The sequence below is a fragment of the Trichechus manatus genome, unplaced genomic scaffold, assembly GCF_000243295.1.
Source record: "Trichechus manatus latirostris isolate Lorelei unplaced genomic scaffold, TriManLat1.0 scaffold00086, whole genome shotgun sequence".
Lineage (NCBI taxonomy): Eukaryota > Metazoa > Chordata > Mammalia > Sirenia > Trichechidae > Trichechus > Trichechus manatus.
Genome location: NW_004444022.1, coordinates 1,904,667 through 1,930,476, shown reverse-complemented (window position 1 = coordinate 1,930,476; position 25,810 = coordinate 1,904,667). Strand labels below are relative to the sequence as shown.

At 42.1% G+C, this 25,810-nt stretch overlaps 1 protein-coding gene across 1 annotated transcript; it reads right to left on the bottom strand.

Moving 5' to 3' along the window:
• Nucleotides 1-435: 435 nt before the first annotated feature.
• Nucleotides 436-25,196, bottom strand: VSIG4 (V-set and immunoglobulin domain containing 4). The gene is made up of 8 exons (XM_004381521.2): nt 24,969-25,196; nt 18,855-19,211; nt 17,829-18,110; nt 6,687-6,749; nt 6,068-6,145; nt 3,308-3,412; nt 1,041-1,062; nt 436-706 (listed from the first exon to the last, which is right to left on the bottom strand). The coding sequence occupies exons 1-8, from the start codon at nt 25,021-25,023 to the stop codon at nt 469-471; spliced, it is 1,200 nt and encodes a 399-aa protein (XP_004381578.1). The 5' UTR covers nt 25,024-25,196; the 3' UTR covers nt 436-468.
• Between the last annotated feature and the right edge of the window lie 614 nt (nt 25,197-25,810).

Genomic DNA, 25,810 nt, shown 5'->3' with positions numbered 1-25,810 from the left:
ATACCAAGGCATTAGACCCACAGTGAAAAGGCAGAACTGACCCCTGGCCTGTGACATGACAATCTCAATTAAGAAGTGTCTGGCCCTGGAGAAAAGGAAGTGATCCTGGACAGAGCTGGTTCCCTGAGCTGGCAGAGCAGATCCTGCCTCTGATCTTCTGGTGGCAATAAGTCAAATTTGAATGGTGCTTGGAGGCATGAACAAGTCCTAGTGCTATGGACACTTCCCTCTGGTGTTAAGAGAAGAGCAACAGAGGCCCCAGGCAAGGATACTAGAAGAACCTAGGGCTAGACCTGCTTGCTTGAGACACATACTTCTGGGGAGAAGCCAGTCGCTACCAGGGGCCTAGTGTTGGCAGTGAAGACACTTTGGTCTAACCAAGAAGAGAGGTAGCAGGGGAGAGGGGCATGCAGAAGGCAAGGGTTTAATAGACAATTATGTCAGCAGAATCTGGACTAGTGGGCATTTTTAGCAAACATTCTTGCCCTGGGTGGCCAGAAATTCATAATCTGGAGGCACTGTGGGCAGCAGGTGGGTGTAGTCACTGTTGATCTGGGTGATGATCTGGTACTCCTGACCCAGGCAGAGCTCATCTGAGTAGTCATTGTGCAGAGCTGTGGCAGTTGGCTCTTCACTGGAGCAGCCACTTGCGAAGACGGCCACCCTCGTGGTTTCTCCAGAGTCGCTGGCCTTTCTGGTATGCAGCCTGTGGACCGAGAGCCCACTACCCATGAGAAGGGACTTGGGACCAGGGCCCTGGTTTCCCACTCTTCTGCCCCAATTCTTGCCAATTGACCCTCAGGATCTTTCCACCCAGGGATTCTGGGAGCAGAGGGGTGATTGATCTGAATCATCTTGTATGTTCAGTGGGCTGGGACAGAGTCTCAGAAGGTGCTTCAGAGAGGGAAGAAAGCTCTGCCCTAACCTTAAAGACCTCTTTGGATTTGCTCCACACCCCCTTCTTCCATGTTTATTACCAGTGTTCAACAGAATTGAGGGTAGGGAAGATGTGAAAGGATTGAAAAGAGAGGCTATCTTACCTGGTCACTTCATAGACGTGTTCTAGAAAAGAAGGAGGAATCAGGTCAGAAGTCTCCATGGGGAGTAGACAGGGCCTAGAATGGACCCTAGATACCAGTCAATAGGTGAGGGAAAGAGAGGTGGAACGGGAGATTTTAAGATGTCTCAGCTTTCCAATAACTGGGAGATATTGGGGAGGTGGTGTTAAAACCCAGGGATTCAGATTTCTAAGGGAGAGTAAGTAAGGGGAAGCACGTTTGGTCACCATCTCTTCGGCACACTCTGACTCAGCATATTGGGCTGAAGAGGTTGCTTGGTGTGAGAGGAAAGGGTACAGGAATTGGACACACTCCCCACCTAGGAATCTCACTAAAGATCCTTAAAGTGCCCCTGTGGCTAACTTGGCAGGTAGGCTAGAGGCTAGACTGAGGCGGCTGGATTAGTCTGGTGCCAGGGGCCAAGGTCCAAGTCAGTCCCAAATACCTTCACCTCCCCACAACCCTGCATCCAGAAAAGGCCCTGGAATAGGTCACTATTGCCCCCTAGTGTCTGTTAAGGAGAAGTACCCGATACCTGACATTCCAAGCAGATCCAAAGGCTTAGCCTGGTACAGAGATGGATATCTTTTTGCACTGCCCTCTAGGGGCTTATAATCTTTCAGGGATCCAACTGGGAATGCATGCATTAAACTACAACAAAGCAAATGCAGCAAACCCCCGTGAGACTTCTGCCTTGTGGTAGAGAGTCCATTGTTTCTTTGGTCTTACCTCCCTCATTGGTCCAGAAGCTCCTGTACTTCAGGGGCTGGGTCTTTTTCATCTTTGTATACCCAGCGCCTGGCACATAGTAGGTGCTCAGTAAGTATATGTTAAATTGAATTGATGCCCTGAGGCTGTCTCCCTTATAGAGAGATAGCAAACAACTGGAATTCTAAGACCGCATTCTGGGAAGTGATAAAGCATAGAGGCAGGAGGTGTAAGACCTATCTGCCTGTTTAACTCCAGTGATTGGAGATGATACTAGGAATAGGGGAGTGGTGGGAGTTGAAAAGATAGGCCAGAGCTACATCACAGAAGGCCTTGAATGGAATGTTACATTATTACCTCTATCCCCTGGGCCATGAGGAGCCCTGGAAGGTTTTTGAGAAGGAAGTAATCCAATATGGTTACTGTTTATATCCAGCCTCATCAGGACTACGATGATTGCTTTTCCTTTTAGTACTGGGATTTGTGGCCACTTGTGATATCTCCACTGCCACGTTTAGCCTCATTAGACATAACCATGCTAATTGGCTAAGGACAGAACTTAGACTTAACACCTGGGAGAAGGAGATATTCAAGGCTCGTCTCTCCTCTTTGGTTGGAGAAACCCATGGTGGAAACCAGGCTAATTTGGGAGTAGTATCTGCTACAGTGGAAGAGACAAGATAATGCTAGGTGAAATAGCTAGTGCAGTGGGCACTGAGGTGTGGCTGGGTTTGTTGTAGAAACAAACACCCTAATTAACTTTTTCCTCTTCTAAAGTTAATAGCTCTTTAAATGGCTCTGACAACTGTGACTTCATCGTGTTACTCCCCTGCTCAAAAGTTTTTGATATTTTTGGTGCCTTCGCAAGGCCTAGAGATGTCTAAATTCCTTAGCTTGGCATTCAAGGCCTTACATAGTCAGGAATGAATTTTCTTTCCCCCCTGTATTTCACCATTGCTTATCTACATAACTTCTTTATTGATGATCGCACTCACAGTCATCTTTTAGGCCTCTACACCTTTACTCATGTATATTTCCTCCCTCCTGGAGTACTGCCCCCCTTCTAAACTGTTTTCTTCCTCAAAGGTCTGACTTAAGCTCCATCTTCTTCCAAAAGTCCTGACTCTTCTCTGGATCTCTGTAGCATTAATTGCCTTCTCCAGGCTTTGAGTCCTTAGACTTCTATTGCTATGCACCGTCATTGATAAATTCCATGCTTCTCTCTAAAATCCCCTAAATAAATTATAAGCAACTTGAGGGCAGTGATTGTGACAACTCCTTTTCTTGCATCCCTAGGAGGCAACCCATTACAGGGATGGCTGCATTAGGCTGGGTAGCAAAGATTTGTAAATTTATTTTAATTAATTGAGTTGTCATGGTGGGCTTGCACATATGCCTCCCTGCATTCCTATTCTCACTCCCTAACTAAGCTGGAAGCTCCTTGAAGTGCCTAACACAGGGCCTGATACAGAGTATATGCTCAAATATGTTTCCAGAATGAATGAATGAGCAAGAGCCACCCAATCATACTCATTACTCACCCTGTTGCGATGTCTTGTGGCTGAGTATGATATAAGCCATGGTTAATATCACCGTACAGCACAGGGAGATGATGAGAATGATGACAAAGACAGGCAGGCCCTTACCTATGAGGGAAACAAGATCAGGTGGTATCTGGATGAAAATGATGCCAGAAACAAGGACTCCAAGGATCAGCCTAGACCACTGCAGGCCTTTTTCTTCTCCATCTTCTCTTAGATAGCATCTTCCTTCTTAGCTGACCAGAGAGACAAACAAAGCCCAGGCTCAGGAAAAAGACTTTAGATAAACTAGAGCAGACGTATCTAAACCAAATCTTTCAGATCCACTTGCTGATTGCTGATTGGCCTGGGCATTTTATCTAGTCCTCCCTGCTCTCCATGAAACCAGGGAAGGACATTTTCACCTTCCCTTAGAGAAGATAAAGTAGTATCCCCCCTTCACCAAAATGCTACCTTATTGAGATTCTAGCATTTATTTCTAGCCATAAAAAAGTATCTTCCTCACACTCTGTGGTCAAGTGCACAGATTACTTCTTCTTCAAAATATATTCCCACTTGACCTTTTGAGGTGCTTATTCCAATCATGTGTACAGGCTGAAGAAGCCCACTGAACTGAGCTTCCAGGCCTGGATCTCTTATTTCCTTGTTGTGTGACTGTGGAAGGAAGAATAATAGTCCTCCAAAGATGCCCACATCCAACTCCTCAGAACCTGTGAGTATGTTACATTACATGGCAAGGAGATTTAAGGTTGCATATAGAGTTAAGGTTGCTAATCAGCTGATCTTGAGATGGGAAGGTTATCCTGAATTATCTGGATGGGGTGAATGTAATCACAAGGGTTCTTTAAAATGGAATAGGGAAGCAGAAGAGGAGCTGTGAGTCTGAGAGAGATTTGAGGATGCTACAGTGCTGGCTTTGAAGATGGAGGAGGGGGCCACGAGTCAAAGAATGTGGGTAACCTCTTGAAGCTATAATGTAAAGAAATGGATTCTTCCCCAGAACCTCTAGAAGGAACACAGCTCCGCTGACATCCTGATTTTAGCCCAGTAATACTTGTATCAGACTTCTGATCTTCAGAACTGTAATATAATATATATTATAATATAATATAATAAATCTGCTTTTAAGTTTGTGGTAATTTGTTATAGTAGTCATAGAAAAATGAATACTGTGACTTTAGTCAAATCCTTTACTGTCACCAGGCCTCAGTTTTCCTATCAGTTCAATGCACTTGTAGCTGTGATATTATGAATCCAGGGAGCTAGATCAAAGAGTAAGATGAAGTATGAAATTGAATTCCAGTGTCCTTAGGATTTCTTACTGCAACTGGCTTTGTTCTTACCAGAATCAAAGGTATTCTGTCCTAGTTATCTGGTATTCATGCTCCTCAGTACTTCTGGTTGGAGCTGGGGGACCCAAGCTAAAAGCTAGCACAATCAAAGAATAAAGTTCTCCCTTGGAAGAGGTCAAGTGAGAAAAACTTGAGAGAGGAAGTAGAGCACAACTCCCACCTCTGATAACTTCTACTTCTCCCAAGGTTATCTTTTCATCTTCCCAAACCAATTCTCCAAGACTTCCTTCTCCCACTGGGTGTTGCCTTGGGAGAGACATGGAGCTATTGGTCACAGACCAGTGCCTTCAAGCAAAGATGGAAATGCAAAGGCAGCACAAAGGACAAGCTAGAGCTGTGTCCAGAGACAGTCCAAACGCTCTGCAACCAAGAGGGGAGAGGCACAAGGGTATTGAGAAGTCCACCCTCGATGACACATAGATAGAGGATGAGATCAGGAGTGAGAGCCACCAAACTATTTAGCACCAGCCAGTCAAAACATATGCCTGCTGTAGACCTGAAACAGAGTCTTAAAGGTCTGCAATTCCAGGCAATAAAACTTTTGTTGAGGGACTATGAAGTGGTCTGGAGAGTCCTGGGGAACAGCCCAAGTGATAATGAGAAGCTCAGGGGGTTCAAGGAAGCAGCTAATTATCAACTGGTATGAAAGTATTATTTTAACAATCAGTGCATGCCAGCTGACCATCAGCTCCAGGTAAAACACAGAAAGAACCTCTCTTTTGAGTTTGAATCTCTGAGACTCTAACTTGGAGATCCTGGAGACTTTGGAGGACTGATAAATCAGCTGCAGGCTGCTTGGAGAGCCCTGGTTAAGAGCCCAAATACTGATGCCCTGCCATTACCCTTACCTGACCCAGTGCTGGCTTTTCTCTTGGAGAGCCGGCTAAAGTCATGGTTCCATCCTTATTTTTGCTCAGTGTGTTTGGGAAGCATATTACTATGGCAACAGGGAACAGATCACAGTCCAGTCAGTGGGTTTGACCCTCTCCAGTAAGGGTTGGACTTTCTGTGACTCATTGTCAGGGCAGCAAGAATGTTCTTCAAACAAAATACAACTCGATGCCATTCTTATCTTATGCCCACAGCCTTATCTCCAGACCTGCAGGCCAGCTCTTGAAGCCCTGCCTGAACTCTAATTGTACAAACAGGAGAACAATTATTAGATGAGCTAAGAGCACATCTACCCCTCCCTTTGCATCGCTCTGATTTTACTCATCCCTGGATCTGTATCTCTTCCTCTCCACCCCCACCCACCACACCCAACTTCAGGGTACTTGACCATTGCCTGGAACAAAACATTTAATGGTTTTGAGAGTTGAATGCCAGCAAACAGTGTGTATAGTTGGAAGATTCAGACACAAATCTCTTAGCCAGGAAAGAAGGAGAGAAGTCCTGACATTACCTTTACCTGGCCCAGCACTGATCTCTCCAGGGTAGCCATCAACTTCAGTGGTCCAGCCCCAGAATGTATTTGCTGTGGATGTTGCTATGACAACAGAGAATTAGGGTCAGAGGCCTCCCTTCCAGTTAGGTGGTGTGGGCTCAGAAGTGGCTGCAAAGTTTGGGGACTGTCTCTGACCATCTCTGTTGGGTTTCCAGAATGCCTTGGCCATGCCAGTGACCACTAGTACTATGGGGTAAAGTATCTTAGTTTCTTATTCTTGGGGGAAGAGGGTAGGAAGAGGTCCATAGAGGGGAAGTAACATACCCAAAGTCACACAGCAAGTCAGACTAGGAGCAGGACAGAAGTCTCAGTTTCCCTTTTCCACTTTTCCTATGGGGGTATTCTAATTCTCCTTTTGCTTCAGAAGTTTTCACAAAAATAGTGTATATTCATTATTACACTTCTTCACTACCCTTAACTCCTTGCTATATCCCTTTTGTCTTTATTCCTTTATTGTCATTTTCTCTCTGAAGACCCCAGTAACATTTTAGTTCTTCATCTAATGGAATTGGGGCTCCTCCCTTGGCTTCCAGGACATCATTCAGGACCTCTCCTACTCCTTCAGACTTCCACTATAACTCACCTTCCAAGGGGGCTGGCATGGCTGTAGGTGCCTCAGTCTTGGTCTTGAGTGGCTTTGAAGATTCTGCAAGGAAAAGGGAGCCCAGTCAAGGGCCCTTGGTACCCTTGGGTGAACAGTTGAATGCCCTAGGGAAATTGGGAACTCAGTAAAAGCCAGTCATGTTCATACCTAAATCTGTCTCACCACTTCTCTCATGAGGCTGGTAAATCTTGCATTGCCTGTTCATCCTTCACACATCATTCTGGATTAAATTCTAACCCCCAAGATAGATGTTGGAATCCTAACGCTTATGCTCTTGGATGTAGTCCCATTTGGGAATAGGAATTTCTTTGTTATGTTAATGAAGCCAAATCAGTGTAGGGTGTATCTTAAACCTATTCACTTCTGAAGTATAAAAAGAACAGATTAAGCACAGAGAAGTAAGCACAAACGGAGGGGGAGATACATTCCGTGTGGAGATTGCAAAGAAATCAAGGAATGTCTGGTTTACAGAAATTTAAAGAGGTCCTCCTCCAGAGACAACACAGAGAGAGTCTTCCCCTAGAGCTGGTGTTGTGAATTTGGACTTCTAACCTCCTAAACTGTGAGAAAATAAATTTCTATTCTTTAAAATCACCCATTTATGGTACTTCTCTTACAGTAGCACTAAGAAACTAAGATAAGCAGGGTTCTTAGGTCTATAGACTTCCCCAAGGAATCTGGAGCTAAGGTTCAGAGGGTCTATAAACATGGATGGGAAAAATATATTCTTTATTTTTACTAACTTCTAACTGAAATGTAGTGATACATTTTCCTGAGACTTGGGACGTAGCCACAAAGAAGGTCACAATGGATGATGTCAGAAAGAAATGGTGGAGCAATAACCTCCTAAAACTCACCACTTCATAAAATCAATGGAAAAAACAAGCAAACAAACCAAACCCACTGTCATCGAGTTGATTCCAACCCATGGCGACCACATAGTACAGAGAAGAACTGTCCCATAGGGTTCCCAAGGTTGTATCTTCACGGAAGCAGACTACCACATTTTCCTCCCATGGAGTGGCTGGTGGGTTCGAACCACCAATCTTTCAGTTAGCAGCTGAGTGCTTAACCACTGTGGCACAATTTGTTGGAATCAACTTTTTCCACAACTCTAAATATTAGTCAAATGCTTGAAAGCAACTTGAGGAGCATTTACGGAAGAAAACTTTCTGAATCTCAGTAAGAACAGCAAGCTACATGGTGCTTTAACTTACCCTCTTCCTATCTCCCCTCCTCAGCTCAGCAGTATCCTTGAAAAAAAAAACTGTCATTCCAGGTGCTGGAGGGAGCGGAACGGACCTCATTTGCCCCAAATTGTCATTATTTGACCTGTCTGGTGGTCCCCTTAAAGACCTGACTTGAAAAGTGTGTCTTTTATGGGTCACACAGTGCTAAAAGCCTCTTCCTGGGGAGGGAGGCATTTATCACTTTAGGCAACAGACAACATTGGGGGAAAACAATAGACTAATCAAAACACATAAAAGGAAGTCTGAGGAATGAAATATCCATAGGGTTCTGAAAACACCACACACATGTGTAGAACTATACACACGCTCAGGAAAGACCTGAGAAAGTCTTAAACTCTCACTTTTGGATAATCTTGAGGCTTGGTTGTAAATTGCCTAAGTGTTGAAGATGCACCTCAACAGGCACACAGAGGATATTGGTAAAGACTGGGAGATGTGCTGGTTCTGGGTATTTAAGGAAATCTCTATCTAATCATTCACTGACCACTAAGCTAATTCAGTAGAGACTTCAGTAGTTGTACATGACAACGAATACTGAATACACCTTATTAGTTCAGAAAAGTCACTAAACAAACAACTACTACGACAAGCAGCACAAACAACAAACCCTAATGAGGTAAGAGAACCATATTTCCAGAGTCTCCATATTACATTATTTTAATATTCAAGTTTTTAATAACAGCAAAAAAAGAGACATGCAAATAAGCTAGGAAGTATGGTCTGCCCAGACATTGGACTTACTAGCAAAGATTTTAAATCAACTATTTTAAATGTGTTCAAATAACTAAAGGAAACCACATCTAAAGAGCTAAAAGAAAGAATGAGAACAATGTCTCACCAAATCGAGAATATCAATAAAGAGACAGAAAATATAAAAACAAATCAAATAGAAATCTGGAGTTGAGAGGCACAATAATTGAAAGGAAAAATTCACTAGAAGGTCTCAACAGCAGATTTGAGCAAGCATAAGAAAGAATAAGTAAACTTGAAGACAAATAATTTTAGATATCCAGTCTGAGGTACAGAAATAAATATGAAGAAAAATGAACAGAGCCTCCGAGACCTGTGGAACACTATCAAGGGTACCAACATATGCATAATTAGAGTCCCAGAAGGCTAGGAGAGAAAGAAATGGGCAGAAAGAATATTTGAAGAAATAATGTCAAAAATGTCACAATCTCATGAAAAATATCTACACATGCAAAAAGCTCAATGAACCTCAAGTAAGATAAACTAAAAACATGCATACCTAAACCCTTTGTCATTGAGTCGATTCTGACTCATAGCAACCCTATAGGACAGACTAGAACCATCCCACAGGGTTTCCAAAGAGCGGCTGGTGGATTCAAACTGCCAACTTTTGGTTAGCAGCAAAACGCTTAACCACTGCACCACACATCATGATAAAAAGTCAGAGAAAAAGACCAAATCTTGAAAGCAGCAAGAGGGAAGTAACACATTATGCACAATGGAGTCTCAAAAAATTTACAGCTGATTTCTCATCAGAAACCATGGCATCCAGAAGGTAGCGGGATGACATAATCAAAGTGATGAAAGGTAAAAACCTATCAATCTATATCTTGCAAAACCTCCCTTTAAAAGCAAAAAAGTGATGAAGACATTACAAGATAAACAACAATAGAGGTAGTTTGTCATTAACACACCTGCCCTACAGGAAACATTAAAGGAAGTTTTTAAGGCTGAAATGAAGGGACACTAGATAGTAACTCTAATAATCAACATGAAGAAATAAAGAGCATGGATAAAGGCAAAGTGCATAGGTAAATATAAAGAGTGTATGATTGTCTTTTTCTATTTGTAACTCTTTTATTCTTTCCTAACTTATTTCAAAGACAACTACATAAAATAATAATTATAAATTTATGTTGATGGAATTATAATGTATAAAAATGTAATTTGTTACAATAACAGCATAAACGAGGGGATAACAGCTAAATAAAAGCAAAGTTTTTCTATACTATTGAAATTAAGTTGGATGAATGATGCGTGTGTGCTCATACTCAATATGAGAGAGCACAAGGAAGGATCCCCATTGGATAGATTCCTCTTTGGTGGTGGATCTGGGGAAGAGGGATGGGAGAGGATGCTGATATGACTGTACAATTCTTCCCCATATTACTTAATTTTTTTTTGTTGTTGTTGTTTAGTTTTGTTTTTCCTACCTGATGCAGTAGTCTTAGGACCAAGATTGCAAATATGAGTAATGGAAGCAAGGATGATTCTTAAGAAGCTTTAACAGTGAATTAGTGGGTTAGAGAGAGGCACTTGCTGGACTAATATTGCTGCTGGAAATCTAGACCAGTACAATTACCAAACCTAATGTCCCTTCCAAAAGTAGAAAAGATTTGTAATGAAATGGATAGATGGATTATGCAATGAGGGAAATCCAACATTATGTTAATATCTCTTAAGAGGTTCAGAGCAAAAGAATAACATTGTCTCTTAGCTAAATTACACCAGATGCCTGAATAGGTGAAGGCAAGACAACTTCTGCTCGTGGAATCTGACAAGATCAGATAGAAGCTTGCAGCAAACCAGAATGACCTTGACCTGGGAGGAGTTTTTGCCGTACTATATGATGATGGGGTGATGTTAATTGCTAATGACTGATTGGGGACTCTAGTGACATGGCAGTATCTTTTCATTCTTATTTTTCGGGTTATGATATAACACTGTCAAATACTGGTGTTGATGGTCAAATGTACGGGGAGGGGGGACTAACCCTCCAGATGTTGTTGTTGTTGTTAGGTGCTGTCAATTTGGTTCCAACTCATAGTAACCCTATGTACAACAGAACGAAACACTGAACAGTCCTTAAATGTTAAGCATATAGAAAAATACATAGCCAAAGGTCAGAGGATGGAATGTAAGGTAAAGGACCTGGATTTACCCTAAGTAAGGTGGCCTTTGTCTTTGGATTTGGAGAAATAACCCTTGGAGTAATTGGGGTGCCTTAGTCTGGGACTTCCAGGCCACACCTGAGAATTTGTGCTGGCGAGTAGGGGCTGACCAGACCAGAAAAGACTAATCTGGGGGAGGCCAATATCAGCTAGTAACAGGAGGTATGATATAGCCTATCATGCAGGACTGGCTAATAAAAGCCCTGAATACGGAGTCTCAGAGAACTTCCTGGTTGATGAGAAGGATAGTGTGTCCCCTGGGACATGGGAGCTTCATGTTGGGAACCCTCCCAGACCTTGCCATATGTGTGTTTTGGTTTGTATTCTTTTTGGCTATAATAAATCTGTAGTCATAAGTATGGTATACTTTCTGTGAGTTCTGTGAGTCACTCCAACAAATTATCAAATGCAAAGGGGGTAGTAGAAGCCAATAGGTTAGAAGGTGGACTCCTAAGCATCCTGAAGGGGTAATGGGAAATCAACTCTGAATTTGTGACCAGCAGGTTAGGGTGTCCCAGTAGACTCCCCAAACTTGTGGCTGTCTATTTTGCATTCCAAAGGGCAGTTGTCCTTTTAACTTGTGAGCTCCTACTTGGCTTTGAGTGGCTAGGGTCAGAGAGACAGAATGCTGCAAGGATGGAGACATGGGAATGTGAGGACTGGATCAATCTCTGCATTTTAGGGATTGGATTCATGCTGATTCTTAACACGCAGATGTAAAAGACAAGTTCCTAGTAACACAGAAACTACTGAAACTGACTCAAGAAGAAATAGAAAATTGGAATAAATCTTTAAAAAGTAAAGAGAGTGGATTAGTAATGAAATAACTGTTCACATAGAAAAAGCCAGGTCTAGGTGGTTTCAGTTATGAGTTCTACCAAATTTTTTTAAACAATTATGTCAATTCTTTACAAACTCTTTCAAAAAATAGATGAGAGAACATTTCCCAACTCATTATATGTACATAGATACAAAATCAGACAAAGACATCAAAATAAAAATAGATTATGGACCAATATCCCTTATGAATATAGATGTAAACATCCTCAACAAAATACTGGTAAACCAAATTTAGCAGCATATTCAAAGGATTAGACACCATGACCAAGTAAGCTTTATCCCTGGCATGCAAGATAGTTTCAACATTTGAGAATGAATCAATGTAATACACCATATTAATAGATGAAAGAAAAAACCACATGATTATCTCAAGGGATGCAGAAAAAAATATGACAAAATCAACACCCTTTTATGACAAAAACACTCTACAAACAAGGAATAGAGGTAACTTCCTCAACCTGGTAAAAGGCATCTCTGAAAATCCCCCAGCTATCATCATACTTAATGGTGAAAGACTATGCTTTTCCCCTAAGATCAGTAACAAGACAAGGATGTTTATTCTCACTGCTTTTGTTCACCATTGTACTGGAGGTTCTACCCAGGGAAATTGGGCAAGAAAAAGTAATAAAAGGCTTCCAGGTTGGAAAAGAAGTACTAAAACTATCTCAATTTTCATATGACTTAATCTTATATATAGAAACTACTAAATATTACACACACACACACACACACACAAATTATTATAGCTAATAAACAAGTTCAGTCCAGTTGCAGGATACAAGATCAAAATACAGAAATAAATTGTATTTCTGTACACTAGCAATGAACAATTCAAAAATGAAATTAAGGAAACAATTCCATTTACAATAGCAAGAAAAATAACAAAATTCTTAGGAATAAATTTAGCCAAAGAAGTGCAAGACTTGTACACTGAAAACTACAAAAAACTGTTTGAATAAGACCTAAATAAGTGAAAAGAAATTCCATATTCATGGACTGTAAAATTTAATATTGTTAAGATGGTAATATTCCAAAAACTAATCTACAGACTCAATGCAATCCCCATCAAAACATCAACTATCTTTTTCACAGAAATGAATAAAGTGATTCTAAAATTCATATGAAAATGCAAGGGAGCCAGAAAAGCCAAAATAATCTCGAAAAATAACAACATTGAGGGATTCACAATTCCCAATTTCAAAACTTACTTCAAAGTTACAGTAATAAATACAGTTTGTTGCTGGCATAAGGATAGATTTATAGATCAATGAAATGGAATCAAGAATCCCAAAATAAACCCCTACATCTATGGTGAATTGATTTTCAACAAGGATGCCAAGACTATTCAATGGGGGAAAGAATAGTCTTCTCAACAAATGGTACTGAGAAAACTGAATGTTGTTGTTGTGTGCTGTCTGTCTATTCTGACTCATAGTAACCCTATAGGACAGAGTAGAACTCCCCCCATAGGGTTTCCTAGGCTGTAACCATTATAGGAGCAGATAGCCAGGTCTTCTGTCCCGCGGAGCCACTGGGTGGGTTTGAATCACTGACCTTTCAGTTAGAAGCTGAATGCTTAACCATTGCACAACCAGAACTCCGTGGAAAACTGAATAGTCACGTGCAAAAGAACAAATTTGGACCCCTGCCTCACATCATAATAAAAATTAATTCAAATTAATAAAAGTCCTAAACACAAGATCTAACACTATGGAACTCTTAGACAAAAAAATATAGATGTAAATATATGGGATCTTGGATTTGGCAATAGATTCTCAGATATGACACCAAAAGCAAAAGCAACTAAAGGAAAGTAGATAAGTTGAACGTCGTCAAAATTAAGACTTCTGTGCATCTATGGACACTACCAAAAGTAAAATGACAAACTGGGAGAAAATACTTTCAAATAATATATCCAAAAAGGATCTAGTATCCAGAATATATAAAGAACTCTTAAAATTCAACATTAAAAGAACAAATAACTCAATTAAAAAAAATAGGCAACTGATTTGAATAGATAGTTCTCCTAAGAAGGTATACAAATGGCCAATAAGCACATGATAAGATGCTCAACATTGTTAGTCATTAGGGAGATGTCAATCAAACCACAGTGAGATACCACTTCATACCCAGTAAACCAAACTCACTGCCATCGAGTCAATTCCAAATCATAGGGACCCTATAGGACAAAGTAGAACTGTCCCAATAGGGTATCCAAGGAGAAGCTGGTGAATTCAAACTGCTGAACTTTTGGTTAGCAGCCATAGCTCTTAACTACTGTGTCACCAGGACTCCAGCCTCATACCCAGTAGGAACTGCTATATTAATAAATAAATAAAAATGGGAAATAACAAATGTTGGTGAAGATGTGGAGAAATTGGAATTCCTATACATTGGTGGTGAGAATGTCAAATTATGCAGCTACTGGGGGAAAAAAATTGACAGTTTCTCAAAAGTTAATCATAGAGTTACCATAAAAAATCCAAAACTTCAAGTCAATTCCGACTCATAACGACCCCATAGGGTTTCCAAGGCTGTAAATCTCTACGGAAACAGACTGCCACATCTTTCTCCCATGAAGCCACTGGTGGTTTTGAACCAGCAACCTTCTGGTTAACAACTGATGGCTTAAAACAATGTGCCACCAGGGTTCCTTGAGTTACCACATGATCCAGCAATTCCACTTCTAGGTATATACCCAAAAGATATGAAAACATATGACCACACAAAAACTTATACACAGGTATTTATAGATATCATTCAATAAAAAGAAGGTAACAGTGAAATTTAATAGAATTTCAATGGGCTGAGAAAGACAAAGAACATTGCAGACAGAGGGAAAAGCATGGTATGATTTAGATGTAAAGAGATAGAATACGAGATTGGATAGGTAGGCTGTTGCCAAGCTAAGGGAGTTTGGGCTTTGTTCTTTTGGTAGAAAGGTACATGGGGAGTCACAGAAGGTTTCTGAGGAAGGAAGTACCCATGATTCAACCTGAGTTTAGGAAAATAATTCTGACAACAATGTGGTGAGTTTTCTGAAGGTGAAGGAGTAGCACATTCTGTCCATTTATTTAACAAATATTAATTCAGTCCTTCCTATGTGCCATGTAAGGAGCCCTGGTGGTGCTGTGGTTAAGTGCTTGGCTTCTAAGTGAAAGATCAGCAGTATGAACTCACCAGCTGCTCCATGGAAGAAATATGTGGTAGTCTGCTTCCTGCTTCTGTAATGATTACAGCCTTGGAAACCCTATGGGGCAGTTCTATTCTGTCCTATAGGGTCCCTGTGAGTCAAAATTGATTCACCGGCAAGGGGTTAATGGAATGTACCATGTACTTTGCTGGATTCTGGAGATATAGCCACGAACAAGATAGGCAGAATTCTGTACTGATGGATTGATAATCTAGTGGCATAAAATAGGTACTCAGTAGATGCTGAACACATGGATGATTTCATGAGGATGGATGGTGTCATGGATTGAATTATCTACCCCCAAAAATATGTGTACTAATTTGGCTGGGCCATGATTCCTGGTATTGTGAGATTTTCCTATATGTTGTAAGTTCTGCCTCTATGATGTTAACGAGGGAGGATGGGCGGCAGTTGTGTTAGTGAGGCAGGACTCAATCTACAAGATTGGATTGTGTCTTGAGGCAATCTCTTTAGATATAAAAAAGAGAAGTGAGCAGAGAGACAGTGGGACCTCATACCACCAAGAAAGCAATGCCAGGAGCAGAGGGCGTCCTTTGGACCCGGGGTGCCTGTACAGAGAAGCTCCTAGTCCAGGGGAAGATTGATGAGAAGGCCGACAGAGAGAAAGAAAGCCTCCCCCTGGAGTTATGCCCTGAATTTGGAATTTTAGCTTCCTTTACTGTTAAGAAATACATTTCTCTTTGTTAAAGCCATCCACTTGTGGTATTTCTGTTATAGCAGCACTAGATGGCTAAGACAAATGGATATGGGGAGATGATTTAGGAGGCTACTGAAATTGTTCAGGAAAAAAGATGCTGAGACCCTAAACCAGGGCAGTGGACATGGGAAGAGAAAGCTTAATAAGAGAGTTGAATACCCAGGAGCTAGTAATCTTAGTGATTATTTGACTATGAGAGGTGAAGGAGAAGGAGTCAAAGGTAATGTTGTGCCTTCTAACCAGAGTTACTAGTAAAATAGAACAGGTTGGAGGAACAGGTTTGTTGAAGAAAAGGTAATTTTAGTTTTAGGCAAGCTGAGATTAGAAGTGAAGACATCCAGAAGGTAACTAGACATTGGATTCTAGCACTCAGGAGAGAAATAAGAGTAAAATTATCTATTTGAGAGTCATCAGCCTAGAAGCCTCAAAAGTGAATACAATCCCTTGAGAGAAAAGATTATATACAAGAAGAAAGGAATAAGAACAAAATATTTGAGAAGACCTACAATTAAGGGATGAATGAAAGAAGAGTCAGCAGAAGGGTCTGAGAAGAATCAGTCAGAAAGACCTTAGGAGAGCCAGAAGAGAGTGGTGTCATTGATACTAGTGGAGGGAGTAATTTTAAGGAGGAAGAATGGCCAAGAGGGTCAACGTCTACAGAGATGTTGAGGAGGATGGGTGTGGGTGGAGTAACCTTGGGCTTTGGTGATTCAGGGGTCATTGGTGACCCCAGTTTATAAGGTATGTTATGGTAGAATTGGGAGGAGCAGCCAGTGGAAACTACCTTCTTCGTAAGATTCTTAGTGGCCAGAGGAGAGAGATGGGGTGGTAGATAGAAAGATTTAACACACACACACACTAGTTCAGGTAAGAGATAATGGGTGGAGTAGGGCATTGATGTAACAGAGGTGGAGGGGTGTGCTGTGGAAGGATCAGGGCACACATTGCTCTGTTCCAGAAGGGAATGGGCAGAGAAATGTCAAGGCAGAGTGGAGGGGAGTTGATGGAATTCACATCTCAGAATGGTCTGGGTGTTCTCAGAGAAGGAGGATGTATGCAATCTCATCTTCTTGGAGCAGGGTTGGGGGCCTGAAATAGGATGGAAAATGTTCTGAACAACTGATATAAGGAATGGAACAGATATGAGCAAATGTATTGACACATGGCATAGGGGCAGGCAGTGAAGGTTGCAGAGCACAAGACTAAAGTGGAGTCAGTGCAACTTTTTGCTTTCTTTCTTTTTTTTTTTTTTTTTTTTGCCAGCAGAGCTCAGCAGTCCAAGTACCTGAGCAAAGCCATGGCATATGGTACCATCTAAAACATAGGAACAGCACAGAGGGTGAGGGAGAGGGATGAGAGACTGTGAGCTATGTACGGAAGAGGCAAGAGAGGGGACCAGACTCATGGGGCCATGTTAGAGGTGGAGAAGAATGCAAGAGGAGGTGTCAAAAGAGCTTGGCTCAGAGATAAGGGAAGAGCGGAAGGCTGAGAGTCAAGAAGCATGTGAAAAGTGGATTAGTGTGAGTGAGGAAGAAGCCCATCTTCATGGAGGCCTCAACTAGAACTTGCATTTGGCTGTAGGAAGAAGTGGGAAAATGAAAAAAAATAAAGAAAACTATGTGGAGTTCGGGGCTTTATTTCACAAAGCAAAATCAAACCTAATCAAACAAAACAACAAAAAAATCAACAGACAAAACAAAAAAAATAAAAAAACATCAGCTTCCAAAGGGTGCCCAGGATCTGGTATAGATTGAATCATGAGAGGCAATCAGACATAGCAGGAAGAGCATAAAATCTGAGTGCAAATCCCAATTTGCACTTATTTGCTGTGAGCCCCAGGGGAAGCAGATTCCCCTCTCTTGGTCTGTTTCCTCTTCTTTAAAATAAGGTAATGGTAGCTATCTCATGTAAAAGCCGGGGGGATTCAATGAGAAAATATGTATCAAGTTCTTGGTGCATTGTATCTGGAAAATATGAGGTACCTACTAAATGCCACTTTTCCCTTTATCATCTTTACCTACTTATGACATGACAGGCATTGTCCCCAGCCCTGAAAACTGTTTTTCTTTTTTGATTGCACAACAACCATTGCCTACCTGGAACACTGCTCCCACTTCTCTTGGTTGAGGGCAGTACTCTGAGGTATTTCTGGTACAAGGTGCCCCATTGAGGTGCTCCCCAGGAGAAATAGCTGCTCACCTTTGACTACAAACTTCACAAGGTCGCTGCGCTGCTCAGAGCCAACCCGGCCCTTGGCAGTACAGAAATAGGAGCCCGAATCGGCCACCGCTGCAGATTTGAAGAGTAAAGTACTCAAGGCTGCTACTTTGACAGGTTCCTGGTTGTTATTCTGTTCCTTGTACCAAACATAATTGATGGGGGGAGAACCTCGAGCCTGGCAATGAAGACTAATCCTCATCCCCTGGAAAACCGTGAATCCATAGCCGCTGCCAGTCGTCACTGTGGGCTTGGAGACAGAGACTACGAGGGGCAGATAAGAGAAGAGGCTCTTGTAAATCACAGGAATAAGAGTACACAAGGCTGGCTCATCCCTGATGGTCACAGGTGTTTGCATATATCTGCAAAGGGAATTAAAAAGAATTCCTGACTTGGGAGGGGAGAAGGGAACAGGGCAATGTAAATAAAAATAACTTTCTTTGGAGGATTAAGTACTATTTTGCATTATCTGGGGTTTTGGATTATCTGGAGTTACAAATAACTGGCTTTTTAAAACAAGGTAGTTTTGGGGGCTCAAGTAACATTTTTACAGAATCTGCAGTTTTGGATTACCAGTGACAGATATTTGTAAAATTGTCAAGTCAACAAGGTTTATCTTGGCTAACCCCTGACTCCCTTTCCCCAGAGCTTCTTTGTCAGCATCTTTCTATTCTCCAGTATCCTGATCAGATACACTCTTTTTTAGTAGTTTTAAGGCCCAGAGCTGAAGGCGGGCAACCAGGCTATGGATGTTGGAATTTCTGGGACAATTGGAGGGGTAAAAATTTGAAGGCCAGGAGTCCTTCTCAACACTTCTTAAATCTTGCTATGTTAGTGATGATCTTAGGATCCTCTGCCTGTCCACGTGCTCTAATTAGCACACGTAACTGAAGGGAGTCTATGTACAGGTAAACAAAGGGCTCTTGGATTTCTCACGGCCTTCTAGGATTACAGTCTTCTGTTGGATCTTTGCCTGTCAGTGCTCTTTTACCCCTTATGGTGACTCACATTTCTGGACTTGGAGCTCAATGATCTTATCCCTCACCAATTGATTTCCATCAGGGGTTTGCCAGGTGACTTCACATGTGTAGTGGCTCCTGTCATCCATCTCAAGGGTATTCAGTCGGAGCGACACATCTCCTGGTACCTCATGATTCACATGCAGGCGGCCCCGATACTTTGCTTGCTGGATATGGTCTCCAGAGGTGTCACGTAGGAAGATGGTGACTGGATCTGAGCCATGTTGCACCAGCCACCTCACCAAGATTTGGGTGTAGCCTTGCAGGGGGCCATAGGTGCAGGGAATGTTTACATCCATTTTCCACAGCCCTGTCACACTCTCTGGAGCTTTCAGGATGGGATGGCCTAAAAAGGGGACGAGAGGAAGGAAGCAGACATAGATGGCACACTCACCTGGGAGCTAGAGTGGCAGCAGCAGACCTCCAGAGGCTTCTGAGAAACACCCTCAACTTCCCTGCCATAACACTTTTGTTTTCTGCCAGCTTTTCCACCAATCAGAACCAGTATTCAAAAGGAAAGCCCTTAACATTGTTTAGCTCTTATGAGTCTTAAGTCCTTCCTGTGTCACTGCCTTGTTATGAGGTGACCCTAAGTAAGTCATGTCCCACCATAGAGGACCCATTTTCTTCATTTGTAATGTAGAGAGTTTAGATGGGATGATCTCTAGGGATTTTGCCAAACTTGACATTCTGTAAGTCTGTGATAAAAATCTTCTTTCAACATTTTCCAAAAGGGGTGAGAGAGCAAAAATGTTGAACTATTTCATTTTATGTAAGTATGCACCTGGAGAAATATAGGGGCTGCAGGACTCAGTAAGAAAGGGCTATCTGCCCTGCTTATCTTCCACTGCACCCTCAGAAGGGGTCAGTGATTGGCACTCAACTCCAAGCTCTTCTTTGGAAAGGAGGAAGAGGGGCAACAAAGGGCAATTGTGATGGTAGAATCCTGCCTGAGAAATAGGCTGTGATGTGCATTAGCAATTGTTAAGTTTGAAACCTGCACTTTGTAAGCCTGACCATTTTTTTCTGTTTCTTTCCCTTTTGGGTTCTCTTAGTTCTCAGCAAAGATCCACTGGAAAATTCCAACCTGAGGGAACAAAGAGAGAGGTTTGGATTTTGTCCATGCTTGATTTGGAGAGGAAAAGGATATGAGTAAAATCTTGGGGCTGGCTACTTTGGGGATTGTGGTATGATCAGAGGAAGATTGCTCCTTGGCATACTGCAGAAGGAAATCCAGGGGCAAAAAGTCAGAGACATTGAGAAAACCATCTTCTCCCATCAGAATTTTCCATCCACAAGATCATACTTAGAGGATTTTATATTTTACTTAATTGGGGCCAGGAGGGGGGATTGTATTTCAACAATATGTTGATATCCCTCTCATAGGACAGGTGATTTCAAAGTGTAAGCTATTACTGAATAAAGCCTTTTTATTTAGCCTAGGATTTCCAGGCTTCAGTCAAGCAGATGGAAAGTGACACTATTTGGATGGGGTGGGGGTGTGCTTTCCAGCCCCCAGAATGTATGGTCAATGTGGACACTAAAGTCTAACCTCTGGCCTGTGCCCTCACCAGGGACTCTTAGAATACGGACAGCTTATTTTGGCCAAGATAAAGGCCCTGAGTAGTGAAGAATAAATAAATGTAAGTCCACATTGCTAGGTCTACCATATATTCCCTGGAGAGTTTCAGACTTGTCAGGGAGTAGAACTCAGACTCATGCATAGGGGCATAAGAGAAACAGATTTTGGTTTGCCCTAAAAATGAACTTTATAATATTGTCAGAGCTGTCTGTGGATGGACTAAGCTGTCTGAGGAAATTTTGAGCTTTGGGGCTTGTAAACCATTACTATGTAAGGTCCTTTCCAATCCTAAATTGTTCTGTGCTAATAACCTGTAATGGAATGATTTGCCCAAGGTTATACAGAAAGACATATGGTAAGGCAGACCTTGGATCTAGATTGGTGTTATTCTTTTTAACACAATGTAGTCTTTATTGTCTTTCTGATCACAGTAGATGCTCCTACTAGGTGCTTCTCTAGTCTTTCTGACCATTATGTTAATAGTTGGAAGGTATAAGTCATTGTTATTGTGGTTATCTTCATTTTGTAAATCAGGGAACATGAGGAATAGTACAATGTTCTTTTTCCTGTGATGCCCTGTGCTTACCATCCACTCTTTATGTTACTGATGTAACTGTGCTATATGGTACATCATGTCTCCAGGTACATACAAATACATCTTATTATCATCATTGACACAAATGCTCATATGTATTTTTGGCTACACGCAAGCACAAAGACACCAGCCTTAATCCCCATGAATACCATCTGAGACTGTCAGTTTAATTGACTCTTTCCCATTAATCTCCCTTCAACCCTCCCCAACCTCCCTTTCCAGCCCTGAAAAGCATTCTCACAATTCTCCTCTCAGGCAACAACAAAGCAGCATTCTGCTGTGAGGACATCTGGAGCAGCTGAAAATGCCTTTGTCTATGCATATACATGTCTTTCCTCTGACTTTAGGGTACTTCAAAGCTTGATTAGAATTCCTGTCTCTGGGAACTTGTTGGAGATTCTCACATAGCCCACTCTGATCTGCCAAGAACACGGCCAGCCAGTCCCAGTTTCCCAAACTCGAAAGTCACTTCTGACAGTAGGCTAGGCTTGAGTTCTCCATCCCAGAATGTGGTCATTGACAGAGCTGGTGATCAGACTTCTAAGAATGACATGCTTTCTTTCCTTCCTCCCTTCCTCCCTTCCTTCCTTCCTTCCTTTCTTGTCTTTCTTTCTCTTTCTTTCTTTCTGTCTTTCTCTCTCTCTTTCTTTCTCTCTCTTTCTCTCTTTCCTCTCTCTTCCTTTTGTTCTTCCCTCCCTCTCTCTTTCCTCCTTCCTTCCTTCCATTAATCCTTCCATCTTACTCCTCCTCCACCTTCTTTTCCTACTCCTCATCCTTCTTCTTGTCCTCTCCTTTTCCTTTTTCTTCATCAGTAACATAAAGAGTGGATGGTAAGCACAGGGCATCACAGGAAAAAGAACATTGTACTATTCCTCATGTTCCCTGATTTACAAAATGAAGATAACCACAATAACATTGATTTATACCTTCCAACTATTAATATGATGGTCAGAAAGACTAGAGAAGCAACTAGTAGGAGCATCTACTGTGATCAGAAAGGCAATAAAGACTACATTGTGTTAAAAAGAACAACACCAATCTAGGTCCAAGGTCTGCCTTACCATATGTCTTTCTGTATAACCTTGGGCAAATCACTAAACCTTTTTGAGCTTCAGGTCATTACTAATAAAATGGAGGCAATAACTTCCATGGAGGGTTATTGTGAAGATTAAACGAGCTCATAGATGTGAAATCACCTAGCATAGTGACTGTTCTTCAGTAAGTCCTGGATAAATGTCAGTCCTGTCCTATGGAAAGATGAAACTTTCCATATTTGTCTTGATTATTCCTACCCTAGTGAAGTGCTCAATCTGGTTGGATCATTGTTAGCTTTAATGATCTAAAGAAAAAAAATGTCACATGAGAAGGTAAGAAGCCATCTTCCCCAGATGGGAAGATATTTGGCACAAGAGAGGTTGAGGTACCAGTCAGGATGGGATTCAGAGACTTCTGTAATGGCAGAGCTGGAAGGGTTTTTAGAAACTACTCAGTCACAATCCCTCATAATACTTACTGGACAAGCTGAAGCCAAGAGAAAGAAGATGCTTATCCAAAGTCACACAGATAGCAGAAGCAGAGTTGAGCCTAGAGGTCTAAAATACAGGTTCTTAGATATTACACTGCATTCTTATCTTTCTTAATCTATTAAACCATAAGCCACAACTGAAACCAGCAACCCACCACCTGGATCTACTTGACACGAGGGATGTTATCCAAGGGATGGAAAGTATCGCTCTGACTGTCCGAGAAATAATGCCCACATCTGCTGGCTGCCTTTAAAAAAGCCTTTCTCAGAACCTCAGTATCTTGATCCCCTCCCTCAGGAAGGATTGGGTTTCCTTCAAATATTGGCCCCCTCAGGAGAAAAACCAGAGTGAACATTAACTCAAGAAGCTTTACTGAAGAAGGATTTGACTTGAGAAAGGGGACTGTACTGGGGCACACCCTGGTATTGGGGCATAGACTCAGAAAAGCAAAGATCTGAGGCTTGTGTGATGGTAGTAAAGAAATGAGAGTCTGGTTTTCTGGGTATAGGCCCTTTTATAGGATGCATTTTGGGTCCCTTTTTGAATCTTCCTACTCCTACCATCACACAGAGGGTGAGATCTTCTCATGTTCCACTTCTCTCTCTGCCTAGCCTCTCTCCACCCCCTGGGATGCCTCCTGGTTAGATAATTAGCATAGGTAATGGATGTTTATAAAATGGTTAAAATGTTACAAAAGTCAAATGTTAGGATTTCTTCTTGTCATGATTATTTCAACATGTGTCTTAGCTCTGCAGGAAGAGACTAACAGCTGACTCTGGCCTCCAGAGCTTTTTAGCAGAGTTATCCAGCTGACAGGGCCCCTTGAGGTCAGCCAAGCCAACCTCCTGGGCTGGGGACACTGAAGTCTTGCGAGAAAGAAGGTGTTATTGGCTATTTAGTATAACCTGAGCCTTGAGTTTATAGTGTAAGACCTCCCTACTAAAGGAAGACCTACTTCCAGGGATACAGGAGCTCACAGATTGGGAATAGAACAAGATACATATGAGCACACACACAATTTAAATTTTAACATTTACAAAATGTTTCTCTTAGCCCCATTCTTGCCTCTGCAAGTCCCAATTCAAACCAATAGATTTGGAGAAGGCAGGGAGATGCAATCTTGAAACCTGTTAGAGAAAAAAATAATGTAGTTCGAGAAAGAATGCTGCTTTTCAGGGGCATTGATTACCACTAATGCTGTGTGACCTAGGGCAAATTATTTTCCCTCTCAGATGACTTTCAGAGTCCCTTCTAACTCCAACATTCTAAAGTTTGATGGGTCACAGAGTCACAGGATAGGGTGGCCTAATCTAAGCCACCTATGGAAATCTGGGTTCTTTGTGATTCCACAAAGGATATCAAGCTAACATCTACTCAGCCTCTCCCTTTAAGGAAATGAAGTAAGTAGGGATGCAACAAGAAACCCTTTGCCTTATCTTGGATCTCACTTAACTATTACCCAGGAGTAGTTTCCTGAAAGGCCATCTCACTTCTCAGAGGTATAAATGAGGATAGGGGAGGACTCAATGAAATTATATATCTCTTTTGGGATATGTGCCCAGAATTGGGATCCCACAAACAACCCAAACAAACTGGACTGTGTCTACAGAGAAGTGAATTATTCCAGGAGGTTGCAAGAAACCAAGTTCTGTGAAGACCAGTTTAAGGAGCTGAAGCTTAGTTTGGGGAAGAGAAGGGTTAAGGGGACATGGTGTTTGTCCTCAGATCTCTGAAAGGCTGTCACAGGGAAGAGAGGGAGGATATGTTCTGTGTGACTCCAAGGATCAGAGCTGGGGTCAAAGGATGAAAGGCATAGGGAGGCATACTTAGTTCAACCAAGGAAGAGCTTTCTAACAGTTGAAGTAGCCCCTGGATAGATAAAGATGGTCTGGGGAAGCAGTGAACTCCTCGTCACTGTAAGTGTGTGAACAATAATGCTCACAGCAGTGAAAGGTGGATATAAGTTACTTCTAAGGTCTCATCTAGCTCTTAGACAGCATTCGTTTTGGGGGAGATGTTTGTATTAACAAGGATCAAAGCCTGTAATCCTAGGGATAAGGTCTAATGGTAGAATTTTAGATGAAAAGCAGCAGATGTAGGAGGGTTTGGATGGTATTTGGAGTCTTCTTGATGTCCCTGAGATACAACAATCACCAGAGAATCATGAAGATGTTTTCCATGAGAGGATCCTTTTCAATTCCCACCCAAACTTGTCTCCTTGCCTTCAGTAGCCTTCAGCTACCTTCCTCCCTTCCCCAAAGCTGAGAGAGCCTGTTGCATTTGTTGGGAACAAAGACCTGCCTAACAGGAACAGGCTTTCCTCAGTGACATTAAAACCCAAACCCTTCAGCCCACTGTCCATGTCAGCAGTGACAGCCAGGCCCCCACTTGCTGCCTTACCATAAGTGACCACTGTTAGGTGGCCCAGGAGCAGCAGGGTCAGTAACAGCCCCATCACAACCAGTGGCACTTCTGTCCTTTTTTCCAGTCTCCTGCTGTCAAAGAGTGTCTTGGTGGCTGCCAGCGTCTGTGTGTGCTCACTTCCCTTCCTTCCCTATATCTCTCTCTTAGACTACCAGTCCCATCACACATTCCCCTTTCCCCTTCCTTCCCCATTTCAGCACAAGTCACATGCCCCCCCCCCCCACTCTCCCACCCTTGCCTTCCACCCTGCCTGGGGTTGGAGGTTCTAGGGTAAATGAAGCAATTGCTCCTGCTGATAGAGTATTGACTTGATATTCACTGGAACCAGTGGGGTTCTCTGGCCTTTGATCTTCGAGGTAGTGTTTATTTTGGGTTCCCTCTACAAGACCTAGGTTGGGGGGTGACCACTGGGTGACACTCCAGTATGGGGTGCTTTTCTTTCTGGTGGACCTGGGGAGAAGCAATCAACTTTACTGGTTTATGCAATATTTAACCTTTCTACTGTCAACCCATGCTTACTCAGTCTATGCAAATCATGGGTGGGGCACCTGTGAACTTCAGAATACAAAAGCTTAAATGTGTGAAAGGGCTTTCTACACATCAAAGTTTAAAGAATTGGCAAGCCCATAGATAGAGCTGTTATGGGGGAAGGTACCCCTACCTCATGTTGGGGAAGCTTTTTGAAATCACTTTGAATCTCTTACTCCAATAGCTCCAATTCTCTGGTAGTAAGGGACTAACCACCCACATCAATGTTTCCCATGCTTTTTCATGAGGGATCTATTATTTACTTCCCTTAAGGGAAAGTTAAGCCTGGT

Bases quoted from the DNA above. Each gene is read 5' to 3' on its own strand.
- VSIG4 (XM_004381521.2), bottom strand. From the start codon at position 25,023: ATGGGGCTGTTACTGACCCTGCTGCTCCTGGGCCACCTAACAGTGGTC. The intron at 6,750-17,828 runs GTGAGCAGCTAT...TTTTCCTTGCAG, and splicing joins TGTGAAGTTTGTAGTCAAAG to AATCTTCAAAGCCACTCAAG. The intron at 3,413-6,067 runs GTAAAGGTAATG...TTTCCCTCATAG, and splicing joins AGAGATCAGTGCTGGGCCAG to GTAAGGGCCTGCCTGTCTTT.